The sequence below is a fragment of the Nilaparvata lugens genome, chromosome 3, assembly GCF_014356525.2.
Source record: "Nilaparvata lugens isolate BPH chromosome 3, ASM1435652v1, whole genome shotgun sequence".
Classification (NCBI taxonomy): Eukaryota; Metazoa; Arthropoda; class Insecta; order Hemiptera; family Delphacidae; genus Nilaparvata; species Nilaparvata lugens.
Window position 1 is genome coordinate 34,920,938 of NC_052506.1, and position 26,277 is coordinate 34,947,214.

The 26,277-nt window shown below is 33.1% G+C and overlaps 2 protein-coding genes across 2 annotated transcripts; one reads left to right on the forward strand and one right to left on the reverse strand.

The window, feature by feature from the left end:
* The first annotated feature begins 732 nt into the window (after nucleotides 1–732).
* LOC120350406 (60S ribosomal protein L39) lies at nucleotides 733–6,602 on the forward strand. Its single transcript, XM_039423622.1, has 3 exons — nucleotides 733–1,076; nucleotides 1,171–1,274; nucleotides 6,480–6,602. Exons 1-3 carry the CDS (start codon nucleotides 1,074–1,076, stop codon nucleotides 6,526–6,528), a joined length of 156 nt encoding a protein of 51 aa, XP_039279556.1. The 5' UTR covers nucleotides 733–1,073; the 3' UTR covers nucleotides 6,529–6,602.
* An 8,376-nt stretch (nucleotides 6,603–14,978) lies between these two features.
* Nucleotides 14,979–22,434, reverse strand: LOC120350407 (mitochondrial ornithine transporter 1-like). Its single transcript, XM_039423623.1, has 3 exons — nucleotides 22,235–22,434; nucleotides 20,302–20,454; nucleotides 14,979–15,322 (listed from the first exon to the last, which is right to left on the reverse strand). Exons 1-3 carry the CDS (start codon nucleotides 22,359–22,361, stop codon nucleotides 15,102–15,104), a joined length of 501 nt encoding a protein of 166 aa, XP_039279557.1. The 5' UTR covers nucleotides 22,362–22,434; the 3' UTR covers nucleotides 14,979–15,101.
* Nucleotides 22,435–26,277: the final 3,843 nt, after the last annotated feature.

Sequence of the window (26,277 nt, forward strand, 5' to 3'; positions counted from 1 at the left end):
TAAGGTAGTCACAAACCTAGCTACGTGTAGCTAGGAATACGTCTTTGAAATACATCTCACAATATTAAAAGCTCCACTAAAATGGTGTGAACGGGACAGCGTGCAGTGTTGCATAGCGTGGATTTAACATTGAGATATAAAACGGCAAATTCTTTCAAAGGCGTACGGTATTTCTAGTTATGTGTCGCTAGGTGTGTGATTTCCTGAAAAGGTATAAAAAATAGAAACAACAACTGTTACTCTACTCCCTGACCTAAAATCAGGTGCAAATTTTATATCAAATTTTTGAAGAGACTGACAAGTTTTAAACTACTACCAATGTAGTAAGAATTAAAACTGTTCAAGGAATGGTAAAAAACCAAAACTAACAAAAGTTTGTTGTTATTTCAGAATATAATAATGACAACAATTATGCTTACCATATTTTATGTCGCATGGTAGAAAAAGCTGAACGTTACTATTTTCTGCCATTTTTGGTGGATGATAAAATTATTTCCATACTAACAGGAAATAAGATCCCAAAATAACAGTTGAATTAGCCTAGTCCTCCTTAAATCCAGTTATAAGATTGATTCAATTGAAATTATTGATTTAAGAAACCTATTATTGTATTTGAACATAATATAAAAGTAAAAAAAACTCTGTTTAAACAAATTCAATCACTTCAATTGAAAAAAAAACTAATTTGATTGAAAATTGATAAAACACAACTTTGACAGTTCTGACACTGACATAACCTATATTAATACTATTCCTTTGATCTTGATATCTTTTCAACGCCATCTTGATTGAAATTCAAAAATAAAATCAAGGATTCGAATTATCACTATTGACAATATTCCTCTTCTTGGATATATATTGGATTTTGTTTTTTTTCATCCTTCAAATTTCTGATTCAAAAATAAATTAATTATTCCACAATGAGAAAAAATACTGCCTTATGCCTTCATGATTATATTTTTGGACCTGCCATTCTTCTACATCCGTTTCGTATTCCTCATTTCCTCGATCCTCCTTCCGGCAACTATCCTTCATTTCGTTTCATTCTGTAGCTGTGCTTGCGGAGCTGCATAATGGTAGGTATTATTTCATCCGTTGTCATCCCATTTTATAATATTCATCTTTCACACGTTTACCAGTTAAATAACATGATTTTTTTGATTTTTTCAGTCGGCGCATAAGACATTTAAAATCAAGCAGAAGCTTGCCAAGAAATTGAAGCAAAATCGGCCGATTCCACAATGGGTGAGAATGCGCACTGGAAATACCATTAGGTAAGATTTCTATTTATTATCTATTATTCACTTCTCCAAACTTACTAATTAACAACCTAATACTTTTATTTGTCAATTATTTTATAGTTTCTGGGTCTTATTATTTGTACTGTTTATCTAACTAACCTCAATTCTAAGTTTCGCCATGCATTTCTATATTTTAGTAGTCCATATTGTAAACTATAATGTTTCTATCAAATTTAATTAGAATTTTTGACAGTGATCCAATTAAAAAATCACACTCGGTTTGTCTGCAACTTTAGGCTCTGGCCACTAACTGTTGGACATACATTTATACATAAATTGTTTTGTCACCACAGCAAACTTTTTTGAGGTTAAGTTTTGTATCTCTGTTTTTTCCTTGCTGCTCTATTGAATGAACTGCCCTCTGAGGTTGAATAATTTTTGTACTACTTAAATTATCCAATGGTTTATGTACCGTCATTGGTTGTTTATTTTATGTTTGAAGCCACTCGCTGATTCCAAAACATTCATGATGAACATGATTGTGTGTGCCATGTAAAACATGCATACTTATCATGCATGAAATTACTCTTAGTAGCCTCAAGTAGTAATTACTTATTGGTTTTTTAAATCTTTACTCCCAGTAATTATAATACTCTACATTAAATTTTATTAAAGTAATGTGCTATTTTCAAATTAAACTTAGGTATTATTATTAAAAAAATCATTGTTTTTTCTTTTTAGAATGGGATTAAAATAAAATTAGTTTTGATTTAACATTTGTAAGCATTGTTCTGCCGCATCGGATATATATTGGGTTAATATTGATGTAATACAGTTCTTTCTACATTAGTAGCATGTTTGGGCACATTTCATTATTTGGTGTCCTTACAGAATTAAAAATATTGAATGTCGCACAGTCAAACAATAATAAATGATAACGGTATACTGTATCTTAAGCAATATCAACTTATACATAGGTCTATTGCTATTCAAAATGAAAAACCGAAACTTCCCAACCTAATATTTTTGCTTTAAAACATAATTAAGCAGAACCTTTTTAGATCTTAACAGATGTGTTGTTTGATATTTTGCCCACATGATTCTTTGTTCTGTATTGCATGGTTTGTACCCATGTAAGATATTTTAAATGCATATTTTCCCACCTCTCATATTTTCTCTTGGAAAGTAGTTTCAGCAATAAATATGATAGTTTTTTTTTTTAATAAAAACACATATTTCTATTGTTAAGACGCTTTTTTTGTTAGCTTATATAATTTATTTTGTTTTTATTCTATTTTACTCTTGTTCTATTCTCAGCTTGCTGTTTATTTTAAATCTAATTTTTAAATTAAGAATGTTGTAATGTTTCAAGGAGACATAAAAGGGTTCAACTGTTGTCTCCATGTATGTATTTATGCAAATAAATAAATAATAATGATGGTAGATAGATTCAGGCCTAGATGTATAAAATATCGAATATTGGAATTTTGATGTATCGTTGATAGTAATATTAATAATAGGTACACCAGGTACAGAATTACTTGTACTACCAGTATGCTTACTCAAACACCTTTTTTCAATTTAAAAATAGTATCATTACAGTTAATAACTTTTTTTAAAGTATAACATAGGGACTATAGTCTGTATAAAATAAGTTGAGACTTGCCCCTCCATCCGAAGAAATGACTGGGTTGCCAATTCGAGTAGAATTTCAACTTTTTTCAATTTCTAATTCAACCTCAGAATTGGTTGTAGAATATTATCCCCTTTTTACGATATCTTATGATTCTGGGAGAAGTGATATTCAAAAGAATTAAATTTCATTTTAAACATCGACCCTGAAACTTTTTCAGCAATACTGGGATATCGGGTTTGATATTCTACATCCAATTCTGAGGTTAAATATAAATTTGAGTAAGTTGGAATTTTACACGATTTGGCAACACTGTAATTTCTTCGGAAATTACCTACCAAGTCACAACTTATCTTATACAGATTATAGGTTTATACTACGGACCACATATTTCGGTCGTGTTTTCACCTGTTTAGAACTCACTACAAGACCAGTTATTGGGTTGACTATACAGTTATTTTGTTCAGCAACGAGTACCTAAAATTGCGTTGATTATAATAGGGTTGCCAGTCAGTTCACCAGATTCTGGCGTCTGGCTGGTGTTTACTCGGGTCGCCAGCCCGGCAGCCAATCCTGAAATCTCAGTGTGCTCTAAATACAGCTGCTAATAATGTATAGTTTAGAATTGTCGCCTCACAGTACTTTGTGATTACAAATTCTTGTTGAAAAACACAACCGTGACTAGTCTAATTTTTCTATTTGATATATCACTAGGTAGTCCAGTCAAAGAAAGGTTATAGAGGGAAATCTTTGAAGACAATTTTTGACCCCGCAGATCTTTATAGGGTAGTAAGGAGGTAAACATATCAAAAGTCCCCACCCCTACCCCCTGTGCTAAGGTTCAAAGGTACCATTTTATGGTTTCTCGCATATAACTAGAAAACTATGTATCTTACGGACATGATTGTTATATACAAAATTAAAGCTTACATAATTTCCTACAATATTCTATTTCTATACCTTCCCTAGTTTTCGAGATATCCGGTATTGAAGGTGTGAAATTTTTGAAAAACAAGTTTGCTTCCAATTTTTGTCAATTTTTGCTCTTACAACTTAAAAAAAAATGATGGAAAAATCCTTGCTGACTATGAACACATAGAGCATTGAATTCTCTTCAATTTGATGTATTATTTCACACTTTTACAATTTTCCCTGCACCTATTGCAGCAGCTTTAGTGTTGATTGTGAAATCTCCATTTTTGCAACAATAGACCATTGGCAGAGGAATTTGGAGTGAATGTTTTAAACACAATTTTTGACTTTGCAGTTTCGTTAAGACTAGTTAGGAGAAGAACATATCAAAAGTCCCCATTCCTAACTCATGTGCTAAGGGGATGAGGGTGGTTTAAATGTTGCATTTCTCAGCGTTTTTCTCCTACGCTCATATCTTGAGAACAATACGTTCAACCGAAATAACTAACAATTCAAAAATGATGCTTGATAAATTCTCTACACTTTTTGTTCGCTGGAATTTTGTGATATTCCAAACAGTTACCAAGATATTCGCTCTTGAAGGTGTGTAATTGTTAAAATGACAGGTTTTTATGCAATTTTTTGCTCTTTCATGGCTCATAACTCTCTAACAATGCATCATAATAACTGATGCTTATCATAGGTTTGTAAAGCATTGACTTTTCTTTGATATGCTATATTATTTCACTATTCCAAGTTTTCCTTTCATTGTTATAGCAGCTTCAATGTAGGGGGTGAAATTTTCATGGCTGCAACAATTGAGCGTTTGACAATGACGTTGAAGGAGGTGTCTTGAAACAATTTTTGATTTTGCAGCTTAATTTGGACTAGTTAGTAGGTGATGCTCTACAAACCTACGATAAGCATCAGTTTTTACGATGCATTGGTTGGAGAGCTATAAGCCATGAAAAAGCAAAACATTGGATAAAAGCCAACAATTACACACTTCAAGAGCGAATATCTCGGGAACTGTTGGGAATATCTAAAAATTCCACTGAACAAAAAGTGTAGAGAATTTATCAAGCTTCATTTTTGAATTGTTAGTTATTTCGGTTGAACTATTGTTCTCAAGATATGAGCGTGGGAGAAAAATGCAACATTTGAACCATCCTCATCCCCTTAGCACATGAGTTAAGCCCAGGCCACACCAAACTAGTTTCACTTCGCCGTGCCAGGCGAACTTTTGAAACGTCTGCTGATGGTACTACCGCCGAGGTAGCGAGCTCGGTCTGGCCTGCACAATTGAATTACAATGGAAAGCGAGTTTTAAAAGTTGGCCTTCGGTAGCGCGCTGTGGTTGCCAGCCTTCCCCCACTACTAGAGAACCACACTCATCAAAACAAAACCTAACTACCGCTAGCGGACGTTTTTTGGTGTGGCCTGAACTACCACCGCGGGAGCGAGCTCGCTACCTCTAGCAGACGTTGGTGTGGCCAGTACTTTAGGAATAGGGACTTTTGATATGTTCTTCTAACTAGTCTTAACAAAACTGCAAAGTCAAAAATTGTGTTTGAAACATTCACTCCAAATTCCTTTGCCAATTAGTCTATTGTTGCAAAAATGGAGATTTCACAATCAACACTAAAGCTGCTGCAATGGGTGTAGGGAAATTTGTAAAAGTGTGAAATAATCCATCAAATTGAAGATAATTCAATGCTCTATGAGTTCATAATCAGCATGGATTTTTCCTATCAATTTTTAAAAAGTTTTAAGAGCCAAAAGTGACAAAAAATTGGAAGCAAACGTGTTTTTTCAAAAATTTCACACCTTCAAGAGCGGATATCTCGAAAACTAGGGATGGTATAGAAAATGTTGTGAGATGAATATTGTAGGAAATTATGTAAGCTTCAATTTTGTATTCAACAATCATGTCCGTGAGATACATAGTTTTTTAGTTATATGCTAGAAACCAAAAAATTGTACCTTTGAACCACCCCCACCCCCTTAGCACACGGGGTAGGGGTGGGGACTTTTGATATGTTTACCTCCTTACTACCCTAAACATAACTGTGGGGTCAAAAATTGTCTTCCAAACATTTTCCTCTGTACCCTTTTCTGTGCATTCTTTGCCTGGACTTAAGGCCTATTACTTATCTACATAAATAAGAAATAGGCTTAGTAAGCTGGAAGTAAGCGACCATTATTAGAATTTCAATGAGAGCTTAACCAATCTACTACAGTAGGATGGGACATTCTAACCAATGCTGAAATTGAAATTTATTCTTCGAACTGAAAACATAATATTAATAACTTACGGTATATCATTCATTTTATCGAAAGAAGCATGAGCTTTCTTCAAGTCCAATAACTTTTCTAATTATTGTTGAATATTCAAATCAACTCAAAGTTGTTGAATAAAATTAATTAAATAAGATGTTTTTTTAAGAACCTAATTGTTTGTAAATATTAAGTTTGGTTTCCTGTAATCTCTGAAATCATTGTAATGATTGTTTTTTAAATATTAATTAGATCTTTAGAAAAAGTATTGGCTTTTTAAGTAAGATCCAATAATTTTAATATTTTCATTGAACCCCCTTGAAATTTTAAGATTTCGGTACCAACCCTTGCTAGTCTAATCTCGGTCTAAATTTTTTTATCTCTGTTTCATAAGGTTTTGTTGTGGTCTGTTACAGGTACAACGCTAAGCGTAGACACTGGAGGAGAACCAAGCTGAAATTGTAAGGTGTTTGTGGATTATTTGTATTTAAATATGAATTGACTTACTTCTTTTTCAAAAATAAACTAAGTTAAAGTAAGCTATCTGTAGTTTTTTCTTGCTCACCTCAAGTTTGCACTAAATTGAACGTCACTTAGCTGCTCCAATTTATTGCTGCTGGACATTTTGCATATTTGTTTTGTAAAAGTAAAAAATCTACCAAGTAATTTTCACTGTGATCCTGTATCCATTACACAGTATATTATTATATGGGCATTAATCTTCGATGAAGTGTATTATTGATGAAGTGTAGTATTATGTCAATTTCAGTTACATTCATTCAATATCTCAGATATGAACTCTAGAATATTAAATGAATAAAATGAAGATTGATATTCACTTGCACTTCTGTTTATTAAGATTAAGTTATGTTCTCAGTTGCAATGTATTGTCAGATTAACATGCACCATTAGATCACGCCATTAAGTCACGATTTATTGAAAAAATTCTACCCAAAAAAGTTTTCCTACCATATAGTGACTTAGAAAAGCATTCAATTTATTGAATGAACAAGAATAATTAATTGAAGCTCAATTGATCCAGGAACACTTGTTGTTCAATAGTTTGTTGTTTTTGGAATACCATTTTTGCTCCGCAGAAAATTTCATTGCAGTTTGCGACTCCAATGTTTTTTATATAAAATAGTATGGTAGGTGATGACTTCAGTGCTGCCGCATTGCCAGCTGGTGCGGCCAGAACCGCTGTGCTGGTCAATGTATTTGACAAATAGCAAGATCAAAATTAGTGGAATTACAGTGAACATAATTCGTGGTTTCAATTAATTCATTTAAGACTTAACTAAGCCCGACTCAACAGCTCAAACACATTGTGTGCTGTCTACTGACATTGTTGTCGAAGAATGATGTTAGACTTTAAATTTCTGGTATGAGCATGTGAATTACTGATCGAATTGGCAGTGATTGTATCATTATGTCGACTATCGCAATATGTGCAGGAAAGTAAATAATACATTTTATTAAGTGAGTAAAACATGCTCTGTCCGGAAAGTAATGTCAATTTTTTTCGACACAATTGTTCATTCCAGATTGCTGTGGCCATGGGAGATTTTGATGGGAGGGGGGGGTTATTTGAATTTGAGTACGACCCATTTTCATTATTCAACATTCCTAGAAAATTTTGGGTCCTCGTTACACTGTGGCGAGGCAGCGCTGCAGCCGCTTCATTCTGGATTATGACGTGTCACGGAAATGCCTGTAAAAACTGCCCGACAGGGCGCAGACAATGGCTCGCAGTCAGCCTTGCTCCCAAAACCCCGCAGCACTCTGGAACGTACAGTCGCGTCGGAAAAAATCCATTGACATTTAATACTTTTCAGACAGACCAGTACGACATATTGTTTTGAAAAAAATAGAAATGGAAGGACCACTATCACTTACTGTGACCATTAGAATAGAATAGAATAAGTTTTAATGTAACCGCTTCTGAGGTCTCAGAAGCATACCTCCGTCACAATGTACAGCAAATGTCACACATACAATACAATAATTGGAAATATACTATTCAAAAGAACTACAATTCATGATATATTAATATCATGTCCAAAAAAAGTCCTAGCCAGTTCATAGAACTCCTGGAAAGTGTAAATGGGGTTACTGATTAGGAATATCTTCAGCCTCTGCTTGAACAAAACCATTCAAATTCTCCCTCACATAGGTCAGACACTGAAGAACAAAAATAGAGGGAAATGTCAGTATTTCTAATTCTTTGAAGCTCTCTTTGCATTGAGCGCGTTTCGGCAGACCACAAATAAGCCTGATTGCCTTTCTTTGGATACGAAATAGTTTTGAGCTATATGCCTTTGACCCCCACAGTACAGCACCATAAGACAGGTGTGACTGAATGTGAGCAAAGTAAACTACCTTTAGAACATCAACACTGACACAAGTCCTTAACTTTCTTAATATAAATATTCCTCTATTAAGCTTTCCAGCGGTTTTATCAATGTGCCTGGACCAACTCAAACAGTTGTCCAGAGTGAATCCCAGAAATTTGGCTTCCTTTTCCGCATCTACCACCAGCAGTCTCCTATTATAAGTGAATCTCAAATCTTGAACCTTGTTGGAGTTCACACACAGCAAGTTTGAGTTGCACCACCTCTCAATTGACTGAGTAACCTCTTGTGCAGCAGCATTCAGGGAAGCCTCTGTTGGCGTGCTCAGAAACACACAAGATCATCAGCAAAAAGATAACTCTTAGCTGGAGGGTCAACTATAGTTGGAGGTCATTAATGTAGATTAGGAATAGTATTGGACCTAATATTGACCCCTGAGGAACCCCATGAGAGACAGGCAAGTACTGAGATTCTGATCCATTGAATGCAACTTTCTGAAAACGATTGCTGAGATATGATTCAATCATCCTTATGGATCTGGACTGAAACCCATAGAATAAGAGTTTATCTAGTAGGAGTTTGTGAGAAACCGTGTCAAAAGCTTTCGACAAATCAAATAACTTAGCCTGAGTGAAGCACTTATTCTCTAAGGAGTCCAAGCAATCCTTATAGAGATCCTCAGCAGCTCTAATTGTGTTTCTCCCCACTCTGTACCCAAACTGAGAGTTACTAAAAAGACCATTAATCTCAAAGTAGTTTACTATTTGCATATTCAAAACACTCAAGAACTTTGGACACAGTGGTGGTTATATTTATCGGCCTGAAGTTATTTAAGTCGGATTTGCAACCTTTTTATGGACAGGTAAGACTTTACTCAATTTTAAAGTCTGTGGAAAAACACCATCAATAATTGAACTATTCACTAAATTTATCAAAGGATCTATAATATAATCACAACCCATTTTCAGCATTTTTGGACTTATATCATATACATCTGTGCTATTGCTGGCTTTCATTTTCCCAAGAACACGAATAACATCGTCTTTTCAATCAATTCAAATTCAAACTTAGAAGAGGGTTTACAGTAACCAGAATTTAAAAAATCAATTGGACTACTTGCTGAATTCCTACTTTCAACCTCAGCAACAACTTTACTAATATTTTTTATGAAGAATTCATTGAACTGGTCTGAACTTAATGGACTTTTGTTTTTCACCAACAATGATTTACTAGACTGTTTTTTAATTACATCCCAGATTGCCTTGCTTGTTCTTTGATTCAGAAATTATCTTGTCATTCTTATTTCTTCTGATAGTCTCTAGTTTGTCCCTAAACTCTTTTTTGTTTCTCTTATATTGTATTTTTATGTCATTATTACCAGTAGCAAGGTAAGCGCTGTACAACAGATCACAGGTGTTCTTTATAGCGAGCAGTTCTAGATTGTAAACCTTACTGGGTTGGGAGCAGTTGATTTAATTTTAAGTATTTTCAATGGAAAAGCTGTATCTACTATTTTTTTCAATGTATCTAGAAAGAATGACGTTTTCAATTCTAAATTATTCTCTACATACAAACTAGTCCAATTCATTTCAATAAAATATTTTGGAAAACTGAAATGTTATTATCGTTTATGTGCCGTATTGTCTTCGTTTCATTAATATTTCCTTTCGTCTGTTTAGTGGAGAGAGTATTCCTGATAACCAGACCCCAATGGTCAGAAAACCATGTTCTCACAACTTCACATGTAAATGAATTCTCAGGAATCGTAGTTACAATGTTATCAATACATGTCCCTCCATTTAATGCATTGGGCCTAGTTATACTATTGAAACCCACCCTGAGACCAAATGAAACTAGAAGCTCTTTTAACCCTTTAATATTATTATCATCACTCATGAAATCAAAATTGAAGTCTGCATATAAAATAAGTCTGTCAGTGTATTTGAAGGCATTTTCCAATACCCCACTTAGTCTTTCCAAGAATATTTCTAAATTATTGTTGTCAGTGTTTGATCTGTACAGGGATAGGACTATAATATTTGTTTCCAATAACTGCACAGCTGTCACTTCCAATACCATTTCTACTGATAACTTGTTTATACTTTCAATTTTTGTATTTTAGACCATTCCTTACATATATAAGACACCCACCATGCTTCCTGTTACCCCTACAGTAGTCATTACCAACAACATACCCATCAATGCCAAAGAATTCCACCACACTAGGCTCCAGCCAAGTCTCAACAATACAGGCGACATCGACATTGAGTTTTCCAAGATAATAGTCTACCGAGTCCAACTTGTTCCTGATGCATTGGACATTCCAGTGAAAGACTGTCATTTCTTTCTTTTCATAACTATTGTTTTTATCTGAGGAGAATCTAGAATCAATAAAATTATCCACTATATCTACATAATCTAAACATGGATCTCTATGTTTTTTGTTGCCTCTAAAAAAGATAGAGGTCTTGTAATGACTGGTATTTCCATGCTTGGAGATGGAGCCCAGCCACAACCAAACAAGAGTCACTATCGAAAGATTCAACCGCAGGAAGGACAATAGAAGGAGGATTGCCAGCCGAGACAGGAGAAACCTGTGGGTGCTCTCTTCCACCACGCACCCACCAATAATTCCAACAAATCACCTGCAATTCGTTTTTTTCCATGTATATTCAGGTGTAACCCATGTCCAGTATGAAATCGTGCCTGATAGTTCCATATGTTAATCATACTAAGAGAAAACTCATGTGAAATCGACTGAACGACACCATTAAAAAACTCTATACATTTGTTGGTGTGTGCTCCCGCCTTCAGATCATACCTGTATGGGATTGTCGATAGAATCAACTCCACCTCTCCCTTCAAATCACCAATCACTTTGCGGAGTTTTGTCACACAATTAAAAATATCACCCTCAGCAGAGGATTCATCAAAGCTATTTGTTCCCCTATAAGAACAATTGTGTCATTCTTTTTTATCTCACCTTGCTTGAAAGACGATACAATGCCATCCAAAATAATATTAATTGGTGTGCTAGATGCAATAAACGATTTGAACTTTAAACCAGATAATGGTTGTGGAACTTTAAACCACATTATTATTCTACTAATATAAATTATTGTCAATTAACCCTCCAGTAGGCGCGAGGTTTCTCAAAACATGTATAGGCTCGTGGGTATCCCATGATGAATAATATTGATCTACCATCCTTTTAGTTGACTCTTGATGCAACAAGTTATAGCATCAATAGGTCTTTCTGAACCACTATATTTGATTATGTTGGTTATAAAAACTAGCTATGGCCATATAGTACAAAGTTTTAAAATTTGTTCTTTTATAAATTTATATATTTTTTTTAATGTTAAGGCTTCTGAAACATATGGAAATTACTGAGATATTGCAATTATTCAAATGCTAATGAATTAATATTATTATTAAACGAAAATCCAAATTAAATGCTGTAATTCACCCCGAAGACTTCTGCTACTGCAAATATTGACAACAGGGTAAACAGCTAGATGGAAATTCGATGAACGCTACTATTAAAAAATTATTTGTCAGCCCGGGAATTGAACCCAGTACCTCCTAATTGCCGGACAGGAATGCTTACCCTTACACCAAACTGACAATCGCTGGATAGCAGCGCTCATTTTATACGAAGCCATAGCGGCCAGCCAGTCTACAGATGGAAATTACTGAGATATTGCAATTATTCAAATGCTAATGAATTGATTATTATTAAACGAAAATCCAAATTAAATGCTGTAATTCTTCCCGAAGACTTCTGCTACTGCAAATCTTGACAACAGGGTAAACAGCTAGATGGAAATTCGTAGGGCTGACAATTTTTGAATAGTAGCGCTCATCGAATTTTCATCTAGCTGTTTACCCTTTTGTCAAGATTTGCAGTAGCAGAAGTCTTCAGGATGAATTACAGCATTTAATTTGGATTTTCGTTTAAAGCTGAACAAAGGCTAAAAATTAACTTTCTACTGGTGATATTTTTCAAAGTTTTTCGATTTTTATATCATCAAGCTATCAAAATGAAAAAGTTTTCTCAGGAAAACATTTTTGTCAGACTATTACTTTTTGAGATATGAGCGCCTAAAGTTAAAATTTTTGGGACAGAACATTTCAAGTTCGGTAAGAGATTCAGAAGATAGATTCTTCATGGTATTGTTGATCTAATAAAACAAAAATTTTCTGAAAATATCAATTTTTGAGAAAGTTATTCAATTTATTAAAAATGACCAAAAATAACTTTTAATTGAGTGGAGAAGCCAGTCTATTGCTGTATTTCCATAAGGTCTATAGTTTCAATCAGGTACTTGTGGATGAATTAAAAATAGGCTGCATGTGTTAGACATAATAAGGTAGGCTATTCTTTATATTTTTGCATAACACTGTTCGAAAATATTAATTTAATCCATAGTGCGAGCATACAATCAAATAGTAGTTATTTGTAATACCTATACAAATAAAATGAAATTGAAATTCCATTATCTGATTTGACTACAGGCCTACTCTAGTGAGATAACTACCAGCAAACATTGAGCAAAAGGTGAGGAGTCAGCTGTCCACATGAAAAATAACATAACTACTAAAATAATTCATTCTTTCCATTCATCCAATGCTGACAGTTGAAAGTGAATCCCACTATAGGAGATATTTTTCTTGGAAACATAAATATATTTATTCCAAGGTGGAATAAAGAAAATTATGAAGAATTTTCAACAAAAAGCTCAACTTGTGGCATTACAATATGAGTGAGTGTATGCTGAAATCAATAAATTAGGTTCATTACTAGAATTGGATATTCAACACTGTTATGTAGACTACTCTGATTTCCATCATTGTTCGATGTAAGGATGTAAGCCGAATTGAATAAAAATAACTCTTATTTTGTTGATAAACGAATCCAAAAAAGATACATCTTAATGTCGAATCAATTCTGCAACAAGAACAATACTGATGATTCATCATACTTCTGAAGAAATCAACGTAGAGCTTCACCGTCTAGGAAAAAATAGACCGAATTCAAAAGAGAATAACAATGAAGATACATCCATAACCAAGGTGAATATTAAATTTATTAATAATTTCCTTTAAAAATAATGATCGCATAAAATATGCATGGCGTTTTAAATCACATTTAATGTTAGGAAACCATATCAAGCAACAACTAGTTATTTTAGAACTGACAGGATTAGACTTTCACCAAAACAGATTTGAATCAACTTATCTGTATTTTTATTAGTACCGGTAATAATAATTAGGATTAGATCGGCTAAAATAGAAGATAAGCAAGCAAGTAAGAAAATCTTTTCAACTTACCTCTTACCTGATTACATTCAATTGATTTGAATTGCATTGCATTGATTAGGCCTATTTGAATAACTTTGTCCTACTCTATAAAAAATTCAAGTATTAAGTAAGTTTTTGAACAGAAAATACTCTATGAAGTATACATTATAATAGGATTATTACAAATAATGGACCCTTTTTTCAATAATTCATAATTATCAAATTATCAATTTTAAAATGATGAGTCTTCAAACAAATGAAAAGATGAAATCACAAAGTATTTTAAAAAATAATTGCCTTGTACACCTATCAGACCAAGCTTCCAGGACGCGCAGCAAGCAAGTGGTCAGTCGCTCACCAGGTACTGTTGTTACTCAGGCGGCCACATTTTGGCTTTTGGTTGGATGCCTAAAGCCCGGCGACCACACTGGTAGCCAAAACGTGGCTGCCCAAGTCTTAAAACAATGCCCGGTGACGGAGTGAGCGACTGGTCGTGTCACCTGGTTTGCAGCTGGCTGCGCGTCCTGTGGCTGCCAAGTCTAATAGTGACACCAGGTATTTATTGTGAATTTTTGGGGGGAATTCTCTCTTTCCATTGGTATGAAGATTTGGAATTTCGGATTTGTACTTTGCTAGTTATGAATTTTTAAAAATGGGTCCATAATTTGTTATAACTCTGTATAACATGAGCTCTAGGATTACATTTGAAACTTGCAATTGCGTTGCAACACTCTATGCTGATGCCATCTCTTATTTAGAATAAACAATCCAAATGTTAATGTTCATAAACTAATAAAACAAATGTTAAAAGCGGAAATTTTGAATCTTTAGGTCATTCATATAATATGCTAAGTCTCTGACAGAATAGGCATCACAGGCTCTCTAAATTTTTCTGTAATAAAGATTACGACAATATGGAAACTAGTTCAAGCTAGAGGTTATACAATATGAATTAGATATTTTTCAAAACAAAATAACTATCTCACAACTTGATTTTGAAATGCTTGTATACTCATAATATGTGCAGCTGGTGTGAAGATAACATTTCTAAGAAATTATGATTGAGCTCAATGAAATCAAAAAGTACAGTAGTACACTTACGGTGGATCATGAAATAACTAGGGACAGAATAATTATTTACAACTGAATTATGTTTGATTTTCAACTACAGTATAATATTCAACTACATACAACCCTCTAGTAAATATTTACTCCTTCGGAACATAAAAACAGCAGATTCATAAATTAAAAAATTCTCTTCGTACGCTTTTCAAGACTATCACAGTGGACACAGCAGATTCAGAATTTTGATAATATTCTCGTCATACGCTTTTCAACAATACCGTATCAAAATATTGTTACGGAGTGGAACAGAGTGTAGCCTCAATACGTATTATTATAAATCGATAGAAGTTCCCAACGCAACTCACTTCTAGATAGTTCTTCTGGCGTGAAGACGCGCCTGAGCCTCCCCTCGAGGTACATGGTGGACACTTTGTCGATGAGTTCGAGTGGCGCTGTCCACATCTCCTGCTGCAACTGAGTGTCAACCATTTCGGCCAACTCATGAACATCTACATGCTCTAACAGCGATTCAGCGCATCCTGTCCACCAAACTACTTTGTAAAATCAATCAATGCACATCATACACTCGATGGACGATGTTCCTATTTACAATGATTCGGATGGGATACGTCGGTCGCTATAATACGAATGATGTTTTTGTGATAATTGTGTTCTTTCTGACATGATTTTGACGCTGTTTTTACGTAATTGTGTTGGTGACATGATGTCAAGGAGAATGGAGCCCGAAATAAAATCCACTGTGAAAGCCCAAATGTAAAGCATATGAATTCATTTTACTCAATTTAATAATGACCTGCTATGTGTCTCCAAGATATAAATACTGATTGAAGATATCATGAGTAGTATGAAAAGTATAAATATGATACAGGTAATCAAGAAGAACATTAGGTAATGATTTAAGAAGATGAAGACGATACATTAAAGTGTATCTAGTTGAAAGTTGAGAGAATTTTATGATTAATTGAAAATGTTGAATAATAACAATAACATTACTCTTTCTCTTGATTTTATTATACTGTGCCCCAATAAAAAATAAAGCTTACCGAATGAGAGATATTTTTATGCAGTCATTTGTCAATAGGACTAGGTATTTATTGTCTAGATTGATATAAAATTGGTATTGGAATGAAAAAATACGATCAATTAACTATTTCATCACATTGGAGTAATAAAATTGTTGATAAATTTAAATGAATCTAATTATTATAGAAATCACTGGTACCCTCTGTACAGTTTTATTTGAACCCTACTAGTTTCAGCACTCATGCCATTTTCGAGTGTTTTATGAATTTATCATTAATTAATGATCTCATTATCCAATTGAGTCTTGCAGATTTGCCATTTAAATATATGATCCATGTTGGTCCATTAGGCATGACTTTTGAATGAATGATTTTCGGGACTGACTGACGAAAACGATTACTATTTATACTCACCAATTCCTTATGTTTGAAAACATCTGTTCTAGTCAATGATTTTCGAAAGTGTAGAAGATGAAATGAAATATGAGAGAACTTACTTGCTTTATGTGACAACGTCCGGTCACGAAAAGCTACCTCAACTGCTATCTGTTGTGGCTCACAAACAGACAAAATTATACTTATTAATAAAAATGCAAAGCAAGAAATGCACAGTTATTTCAAAGTGTCTGGCAAAATTAAATAGCGTTTATGGTTAATGTCAAGTTAGAGAATAAGAAGCTATATTAGAAAGTAATCTATCCACCAAATTCAAGACCAAAATTAATACGCTTCAATCAAACATGTTAGTAATATTTTCTAACATAGTGAAAATGAAAGAGAACACGCTTCAACAACAACAAACGCCAGAAATACTATTGATCATACATTTGAATAAAAGTTGATTGAGTTACATTCATAATGCATAATACATTCATTTATCTCCAAAAGAAGTGCACTAGAGGACTGTAGTACTTACTTGGTAACAATATAATAGATACCTAGATATACTAAAAGTATATCCAATAATTTTTCAAAGTTGTTGCATTACCTATATAAGAAATTATTCATTTATCTATAATTATGCATAATGGTTCTGTCAACCGACATTGATCCTATAGTCCAGTCACTATATACATTGGTGCATACAATTTATATTGTAGTTCTGATTTCTTAATATATTATTTGGGAACATAGGAGAATTCCAGAACCAATTTCTCCTTGCAAAATTTCCTTGTGCTAGATACACGGTGGCCCAAAAACCTCGTATTTTCGGCTCATTTTTCAGTTTTGAGCTATTTCTGCTAAATCTCGTAATCGTTCAGAAAAATTTGCTCTCGCATTTTTTTTAGATTATAAAATTCTGATTAAAATGAGATCATTAGGAACTCTCTATCTTCAATGAGTACTGAGTTATGATTTTTCAATAATGAGTGAAATTTAAAGAAAAAATCAATTTTGATGAATTTTAGTTTTTGATCAACAATATCTTCAGATACCATTTAGATGTATAATTTAAAATCCCTCTGGGCGTATTTTTGTGCTCTACAATCTGAGATCAGGTACAGCGCTCTATCTCATATAGATTCCCAGGTACACCTGACAACAATGCTCCTTGTATTGTGAAAAACACCTAATTTTCAGCTTCAACCATCACCAACTACGTAGTCTTCACATCGATATTTTGCACAATGACATAAGTTCATGACATTATGTTCTATGAGAATCACCCGTTAGATGCACTTCATTTCAGTATTTCCTAGTGGAGAGGCGCGCTTAAGGACACGACACCAGGATCAACATTTCAAACACTTATAACTCCTGACACAATGCTCAGATTTCATCGTACTACACTTCATTCTTCTCAGTTCGTCAAGGCGGTGTAAAATCATGCATAATAAGTCAAATTCGGTCCAAAAATGGAAAATTATTGCTGAGTTTACTTAAGCCCATTTTCCAATACACAAAAAATGGCCAATTTCTATATTCAAAAAGCTGCATGTCTTTTGAAATACTTCTGATAAAATTTCCAAATCTAGCGAGGATGTGAAAATTGTTCTCCTCTACCCACTCCAATAAATATTTTTCAATTCCAATACCATTCGAAAGTTACAGAAGATTTCAAAAATGGCGATTTCAGTTTTTACATTTTTTCCGTGGTTTTACTGTTGATCAAGAGTTTCTAAAACAAGTCTGATACATCATAGAAACTCTCGATTGATTCCAAATTGTAGATAAATTCATCCTCTACGAGCTCAGCTGCCTAAAATCCATATTGAAACACTTTTCCCTAACATAGAACTGCTAAAACCGTTAATATGATAAAAATATCTACAATTTCTACAATATCTAACAATCAAATCTCATCCTACGAAAATATTTTTCCATAAATCGTTCACAGCAGATGAAAGAGAAAATTCTACTGTACATTTCAAGATCAAATAATGATTTTTTATAATAAGGGGTTACCGAGATACATAGCTTTGAATATAGTAATTGGCCATTTTTTGTGTAATGGAAAATGGGCTTAAGTAAACTCAGCAATAAATTTTCCATTTTTGGACCGAATTTGACTTATTATGCATGATTTTACACCGCCTTGACGAACTGAGAAGAATGAAGTGTAGTACGATGAAATCTGAGCATTGTGTCAGAAGTTATAAGTGTTTGAAATTTTGATCCTTGAGGATTTTGATCCTGAAATGAAGTGCATCTAATGGGTGATTCTCATAGAACATAATCTCAGGAACTTATGACATTGTGCGAAATATCGATGTGAAGACTATGTAGTTGGTGATGATGGTTGAAGTTGAAAATTAGGTGTTTTTCCCATTATACCTGGGAATCTATATGAGATAGAGCGCTGTACCTGATCTCAGATTGTAGAGCACAAAAATACGCCCAGAGAGACTTTGAATTATACATCTAACTAAATGGTAACAATCGGAAGATATTATTGATAAAAAATTAAAATTCATCAGAATTGATTTTTTCTTTTAATTTTACTCATTAAAAAAAAAAAAACTCAGTACTCATTGGAGATAGAGAGTTCCGAATGATCTCATTTTATTCAGAATTTTATAATCTAAAAAAATACGAGAGCAAATTTTTCTGTCCGATTACGAGATTTGGCAGAAATAGCTCAAAACTGGAAAATGAGCCGAAAATACGAGGTTTTTGGGCCACCCTGTATCTAGCACAAGAAAATTTTGCATGAAGAAATTGGTTCTGGACTTCTCCTATGTTCCCAAATAATATATAAATTGCAAGCACACCCCCTTTTTTATGTCTATATTGACTGGACTACTAGTAAAGCTGGTTTATGCCGTCGTCGACCACGACAGGGTGAGGATCTCAGATTGGATGGATTTCAATTTGTCTAAATAACCTGAAAGATTATGTTCAATTATGTTTTAATGAGGGAGGTTGAGTTTATACTTTTTTATTCTTTTAAATGGCAATATGTTGATATTATTATAAATGTTAGATTCTTGAATAATAAACACAAATATAATAAAAAGTTATTTGATCAGCTGTTTTAGCACACTTGAAATTTGGACAATATGAATGTCAACAATGCATGCCGTCGTCGAATGTGGAAATTTACGCATAAAGGAAAACGTACCTTTTGTTGGTATACGTCGGATCTGTCATACAGCTCCTAATTATTTCGTCAATAACAGGTGGAATAAAAAAGATTTATAATTAAAATTGATGACTCTCCAAAGAGGTATAATGGAAATGATTCAAAGTCTTATCACATCCTAACTAAATACAATTTAAAATTAGATTTTCCATCCGAAATATCAACTCCAATTATTTTAATGAATAATATTTTGAGTATAAATGCATCAATAAATGAATTATGATTTATTAGCTACCATGTCATGTGCATTATAGACAAATGATATGGAATGTAATTTGTTCTATTTGAGCGTTTTTAATGTTGATTATAACTCAAGGTATCTGTTCTTCATCTCTATAGTTAGACATGGAAAAAACAATGGAGAAAAAAGAATAGGTCAATGGGCTCAACAGCCTATATTAAAAAATTGAAGGAATGTAGATATAGGAGGTTATAGGCGTAGTTATTTATTTTTCTATTATCATAGAGAAAGGATAAGCTTAATTGTTTGTCTTTGCTATTATTTAGTAATTCTAGCTGGATAACATATAAAATAATGAAAAGAGACAACATGGATTCGAGGATTGCACTATATATGGTGCAGGTATCATTCAATAATATTATCGAACAAACTACTCTTGGGTTTGAAGGAATTGAAAAAAATTCTGCTAAAGTTCTTAAAATATTCGTTGCAGAGGAATTAAATAATCTGTATGAGTACAATAATGACAGATCGCTCTAGTGCACTTTCAATTACGAGAAAAAAGAGGTTAACACAAGAAATTAGTTGTGTGCGTTCATTATCAACTAATTTGTCATTTAAATGTAGCAGAGATAAGTTTGCGGAAGACGTGGCAGCAGGTATTGCAGCCGTCCGTCGCAGCTGCTATTGACAAAGAGGCCTACTTCATACCTTCGTTTCTGAACATGGTTAGCATGTTGGTGAACATGGAGCCGTCAGACATTTGGCCGACTTGGATGCGCGACTTGACCACGTCAAATGGAAACACCGCCGTCCAGAAACTGACGCCACCCACCGCTCCAGCCGCCATTGTCCGCAGGGCTCCTAAAATAGAACATCATTCACTGAAATAAAATATAGGAAGAGAAAAAGTTTTGTGCTAGAGCCTGTCTCTTCTTTCCAATATTGTAATGTGCTTGATCGATAAAATTGATAATCTACTAAATTATAAGTTGAAGTATCAATTGTATTTTTATGAAAGCATAGAAATCATGGCAACGATTGAGAGGAACAACAGGCTCAACCAAAAAGGTTGGAATCAATGTACCTAGAGTACAATGTATTCTAGGTATATTGTCTGGAATTATAATTATATGATAAAATAATACTATCATGCGGTTATTATGTTATCAGTTGATTTCCAATAATAATATTACTAATTTTCGATAAGTTAATTGAACGCCCTCATATCTTATATGTAGTAATACATTTTATTAGTATATTAATAACATGTCAGCTTGAAGTATTCACAGCGTTTTGCAGGAGGCCGAACAACTAGCTAACTGAATAAAAATGTAGTTAGAATAAAAGTTAACACAGAAATTATTAATATTTTTCATACTTTATAAATAATTCCAAATTCCAATTCTACTAAATCTTATTGCAGCAAAAAGTTGAATCTGCAGATAAGTGCTCTTAGGTCCATATACACCATCTCAATTTAAACTGATCGTTTAAACAAGGAATGTGACAGATTATAAAACAAATGCGACTATTTCAAGAAGAGTAAAATCGTGGTTTAGCGTTTAACGTGGATGATGCATATGGTCCTTAGTTGACGAATGGAATTATATGTTGCAATCTTAAAACTGATAAGATAGTAATCATATCTTAAATCTGGTTGGTAGGAGAATGGTCAGGTACAGAAGAGAAAATTCTCTATTTTCAATAGAGAAAATTATTTTCTTCTCCAATCGAATTGTACTGTTTCTGTTAGTCCATTGATCCTTAAAAAATGTTTCAATGTGGAAATTGTTCCAATTTATTTACTAAATTAGTTCCCAATTAATCTATTTTTAATTCACCTACGAGAGAGCTTCGTATGTTTATTTCAATTCAACTAACATACTGAAGTATGCAGCATATTGGGCAATTTCAAAGCTGTTCTGTTGCGCTAGAAAACTTACAATAAACAAATTGCTATAAAACATCTTTGTAACTTGCTTTTTCTTCAGCAAATAAATAAATACGATGAATGTAATAAAATTATTAATTTTTGTTCCATGTAAGTTGTATAATAGTATTTCATTGCAAATCTTGAGCATAGTTCAGTGGAAAACTTGAATGTTTTAAAAGTTATATCTTTTCCTATACCTACTATCTTTGTTCTATAAAATATTACGATAGAAAAGATCATTTTCAAATAAAAGACATTGACATTTTAAAATAATGACGTATGATATTGATTATGATGAAAAGTGTATTTTGGAATGCCAAGCAAATTTTCGCAATTTTTCATAGATAACGCTAATTGATATCATATAACAGTCTACCTTTTTATGGCGGTTAATTCACAAGCAGTAATTACGATTGCATCTGCAATCGTAATTACTCTTTTAATGGAAAGAGTAGACAGTGAATGCATTGTATTTGTGTGTAGAGAATTTAAATGTGAAATACTACTTTCTTTCATACCAGCACTTGAACAAGAAGTTTCAAAATGAGAATTAATGACGACTTTTAATTGCAAATAATCAACTAATAATTTCAAGAAAAAAATTCTCATCTAATTGAACCATTCTGGTAAATACGTATTTTCAAATAACTATTTTTAGTGATGAAAGCATAGCATAACTACTAGGAATGAATTAAGCCAATAATTTACCACATTCATCCTTCGTCTTTCCCTCTGGTGTTAACATGATTCTTGTAGCTTCATATCCACCGAAGAAAAAGAAATACCCAGGCATTTCGCGGGCCATTGTCGGCACTATACCTCTGAATACTCCCATAATGCCTTCAGTTTTCAAGATTTTGTGCGTTATTTTGAAAGCGCTTTCTCTCTCCTAAAAAAAGAAACAATATAAGTTGAAAGTAATTGTCGAATCATTTAATTGAGAATGTTACATTAATGTAGAGCATTGGAATGTTGAGAAAAGGAGTGCAACCATTTTAGTAAATACTAGCAGGCCTGGCGAACTTCGTACCGCTAAAAATCAATGTATCTCATTTCAAAGATGAATTTAATGCGTTCATAGTTGATGTCAATAGATGGTCCAGGAATATGCGATATACGATAAATCACACAGAATTCCATATTCTTTCCATCTTCCATTTTAGGATGAATATCAGCTAAACTAAATTCAAAAAATTGTAAATTATTCTGTCATTCTTCAGAAATTAATGAATGCAATATGAACAACTCTCTTTCATGAGGTGAATAATTTTTTCTCCAACATTGTCCTGTTCTCAATGGTAGGGGACTGGTAACAATTATTTATATAGGTCTTTTAAGAAACCATCCACAGCTGGTACCAAACAACTACACTTTAACTACAAACCACCGTTTTAATACCAGTACACAATTTATCACAGGGTGACCTGTTTATTACAGCTGGTAACTTTAGATGCTCAATCATATTATCACAACATGATCTTGAATCATGATCATCTTTCCGTTCTTCGGTAGCCGCTCGGCCGACAATTTCGAAAACATAGATATGTAAAATGGATTGATAAATAATAATTATTATTAGCCCCCCTTTTAAAATTCTTGATCAGAAACCATCCCCAATATTCACACAACATATTCCCAAAGTTTCATGCCGTTCTGCCAAGTAGTTTTCAAGTCTATAGGGAACAAACAAACACACAGACATTCATTTTTATAGATAAGATAGATAGATGAGCTATTTTTTTTAGATAGATACGCTGATATAAGTTATTTGGTCAGCATTTTCATCAATTAAAATAAGTCAAACTCTTATAATGTGTAGAAAAGTTCTCTTGAATAATACTTTTTTAATTACAACTTCTTCGATTGGCACTAAAGCCAAAATCGAGTCCTAGCCTCCTCTTTAATTAAAACTACAATGGGCATTTAGTTATTAACTAGAGACCCCCTGGGTTGAAGAACTCGCTCATGAACTGTTGTATTGATCTCTGAGATCCGCAACTTGTAATTATACAGAGTTGGTAAGAATTATTATAGAAACAGCTAAATATATATATATATATATATATATATATATATATATATATATATATATATATATATATATTACAAGTATGATATTACTGTAGTAGGTTCCATGGGAATCCTATTCCAATTGAAAAAAAACTCTGTCGCTTCAAATTTTTGTCCGCCATCTTAGATCCAAGCTCATTTCAAATCCAGCTTCATTTTGAATCTAACTTCATTTTTTCAAATGGGAAGGTTGTCATGTGATACATGATTCCGATACAGATTTCAAAGAAAAATTAATGGCGAAACCCGCACATCGATATCTCAATGGTCTCAACATTTGAAGGTACTAATAAATGATACAAAAATGAAATGAATGAGTACGGTACCTATACATTGAATAATCAAGTGTTAGTGAACACTAATATTAGATTCTACTCACAAATTCAACACTTTGAACAAAAAAAATTGTCACAGCAACTGCTATCACAAGTAGTATAATTACGTGTATGTTACAGACAGGCAGACAGACGTTAACGGAAGCGAGTTAATATAGAACTTATAATTAATGTTGTGTATTATTCAGCTGAAATCATGTGTCGGCGCATAAAGCCTGTGTGACAACTGCCAAATAATAGCTACAGCTTCTTTAAATGAGTGGGAAAATTACATAAATAGCATGCAAATAATTTCTGCTGACTGATAAATGATAAATCAAAACAAAATTTTTTCTTATGCACTTTCAATGTTATTTTTATATCCTGAAAAAGGATGAAAGAGTGAGTGAATTTTGTTGTCCACCGAACTTGACCCGTAAAAGGTTCGAAAATTCGTGTTCAAAATTTGAAGTTGATTGATCATTCTCTCTAAAGTTCTTATCGAACATACAAACAGCAGAAAACGAATTAGGGCTCTAGTAAGTCAAAAGTAAGAACTTCGCAACGCTCGTTCAAGAAAATTATGAATGAAGAATACTATCAGTCAATGATAGTTTTTCAGAAAAGTATTGTGATAACGGTTGCATTTAATAATTCAAAGCTATGAATCAAGAAGTTTATAATTGAGTCGTTATCAAGCAAAACCTTACAAGTTTCATAAAATAATAATGGCAGTAAGTTGTTATTCCAGTTATAAAATTTCATCGGATTTGCAATCACAACAAAAGAGTGTAACTGGTAACAGGAAAATGAAATCTTACGCTTGATTTCAAAGTAATTGATTTGTAATCTGATGACGCTCACTATCTCTTTTGCTATTTTCCCTGTATCTGGGAAAGATTGCATGACATGCTATCACTCATTTTGCTAGATTGAAATTGATTTGTTGCGTAACTTCAACTGTTATGATATCATCAATAATTATTTAAATTCAATGATAGGCCTAACATAACAACGTAGAATTGAGAACGTCACTTCAATTTGACCTCTGGCATCTTAGAAATGCCGTCGCTCAATATAATCAGTTTCTAAATTAAACAGTGTAATTGTCGTGTGTACTGAATCAAATAATAAACATTCTGATCAGGTCTTAGGTTCAAGTGCGATGAGTAGCCTACATGTAAATATTTATTCTTGAAGAATAATTACTTGTAATGATGGTAGAATACCATAGTTGAATCTACAAATACAATTATTAGAAGATACAATTCCAGATTATGAAGAAATCCATCATCTTACTCGTTGATACACATTGATTGTGACTTTGAGAGAATATATTCTGAACACAAATTACTTTTTAGTAACTGAAAATTAACTTTAGCCTATTAGTAACTTGATTGAGAAAAATCCAAAGTCTAAAATTACGATGATGAGTAAATTGAAAAAATCTCACATTGAAAAAAATCGCATTGAATACACGTAAATTACTAAAGCTAGCTTAGCTTAATGCATGTACATAGTATGTCAAATTTCTGACCGTATTATGATTGAACGAATTTATAATTTAAATTATCATATACTAACCATTCTTCAAGTAATTTATGAAACTTTTCAAAATTCGGTTGAAGACGAAAACCGCAATAACATTTTTTTCAAATTTATACCGTGGACAGCTATTAATAGTTGACAACTATTAACTGACATGAGTCTCGTTTCTGGTGAAATTACAAAATTGCAGAAGCTCCGCAATATCCTCCAAAAAATAGGATTTTGTTGAATTTCTATCATCATTTTATCAAAATTATTACCATATATTATTTGACCAAATTTTTCAAACGGATATACTGGATAGTTATTTTTAAGCTCTATGACATGAGTCTCTTCCCTGCTAAGCGCGAAATGTTGTGGGTGCAGGGGGGCGACCGAGCGCGAAGTGCGAATCAGAAAAAAATTATATAAAGGATAATAAATCAATTAAAAAGTGCACTGTACATAAGAATTGAACTGATAATGATAATAAATTGAATAAATAATTCGAAGAACAAGGAAATTAAGCAATAACGCAGTAGAATGAATTAAAATAGCAACATGTAAGTACTTCTATTAGATAAAATTACTAATACAACAAAGGAGTACATACCAGTGAGAATATTTTTATGATGGGAAAGAGGCATTTTATCAATATGACAGAATTATTATACAGCAAATTGCAAGTTGCAAATCTCGATTCATCAGTCATAGTTTATGAGCAACTCAAACTTAATACCTCATTCCTTTAATATTAGTCTTTTGCATTAGTTCTTAGTAATACATAAGATCGAACTGGGCTGAAAAATGTTGCTCACCTGATGAGATGAATCATTGCAG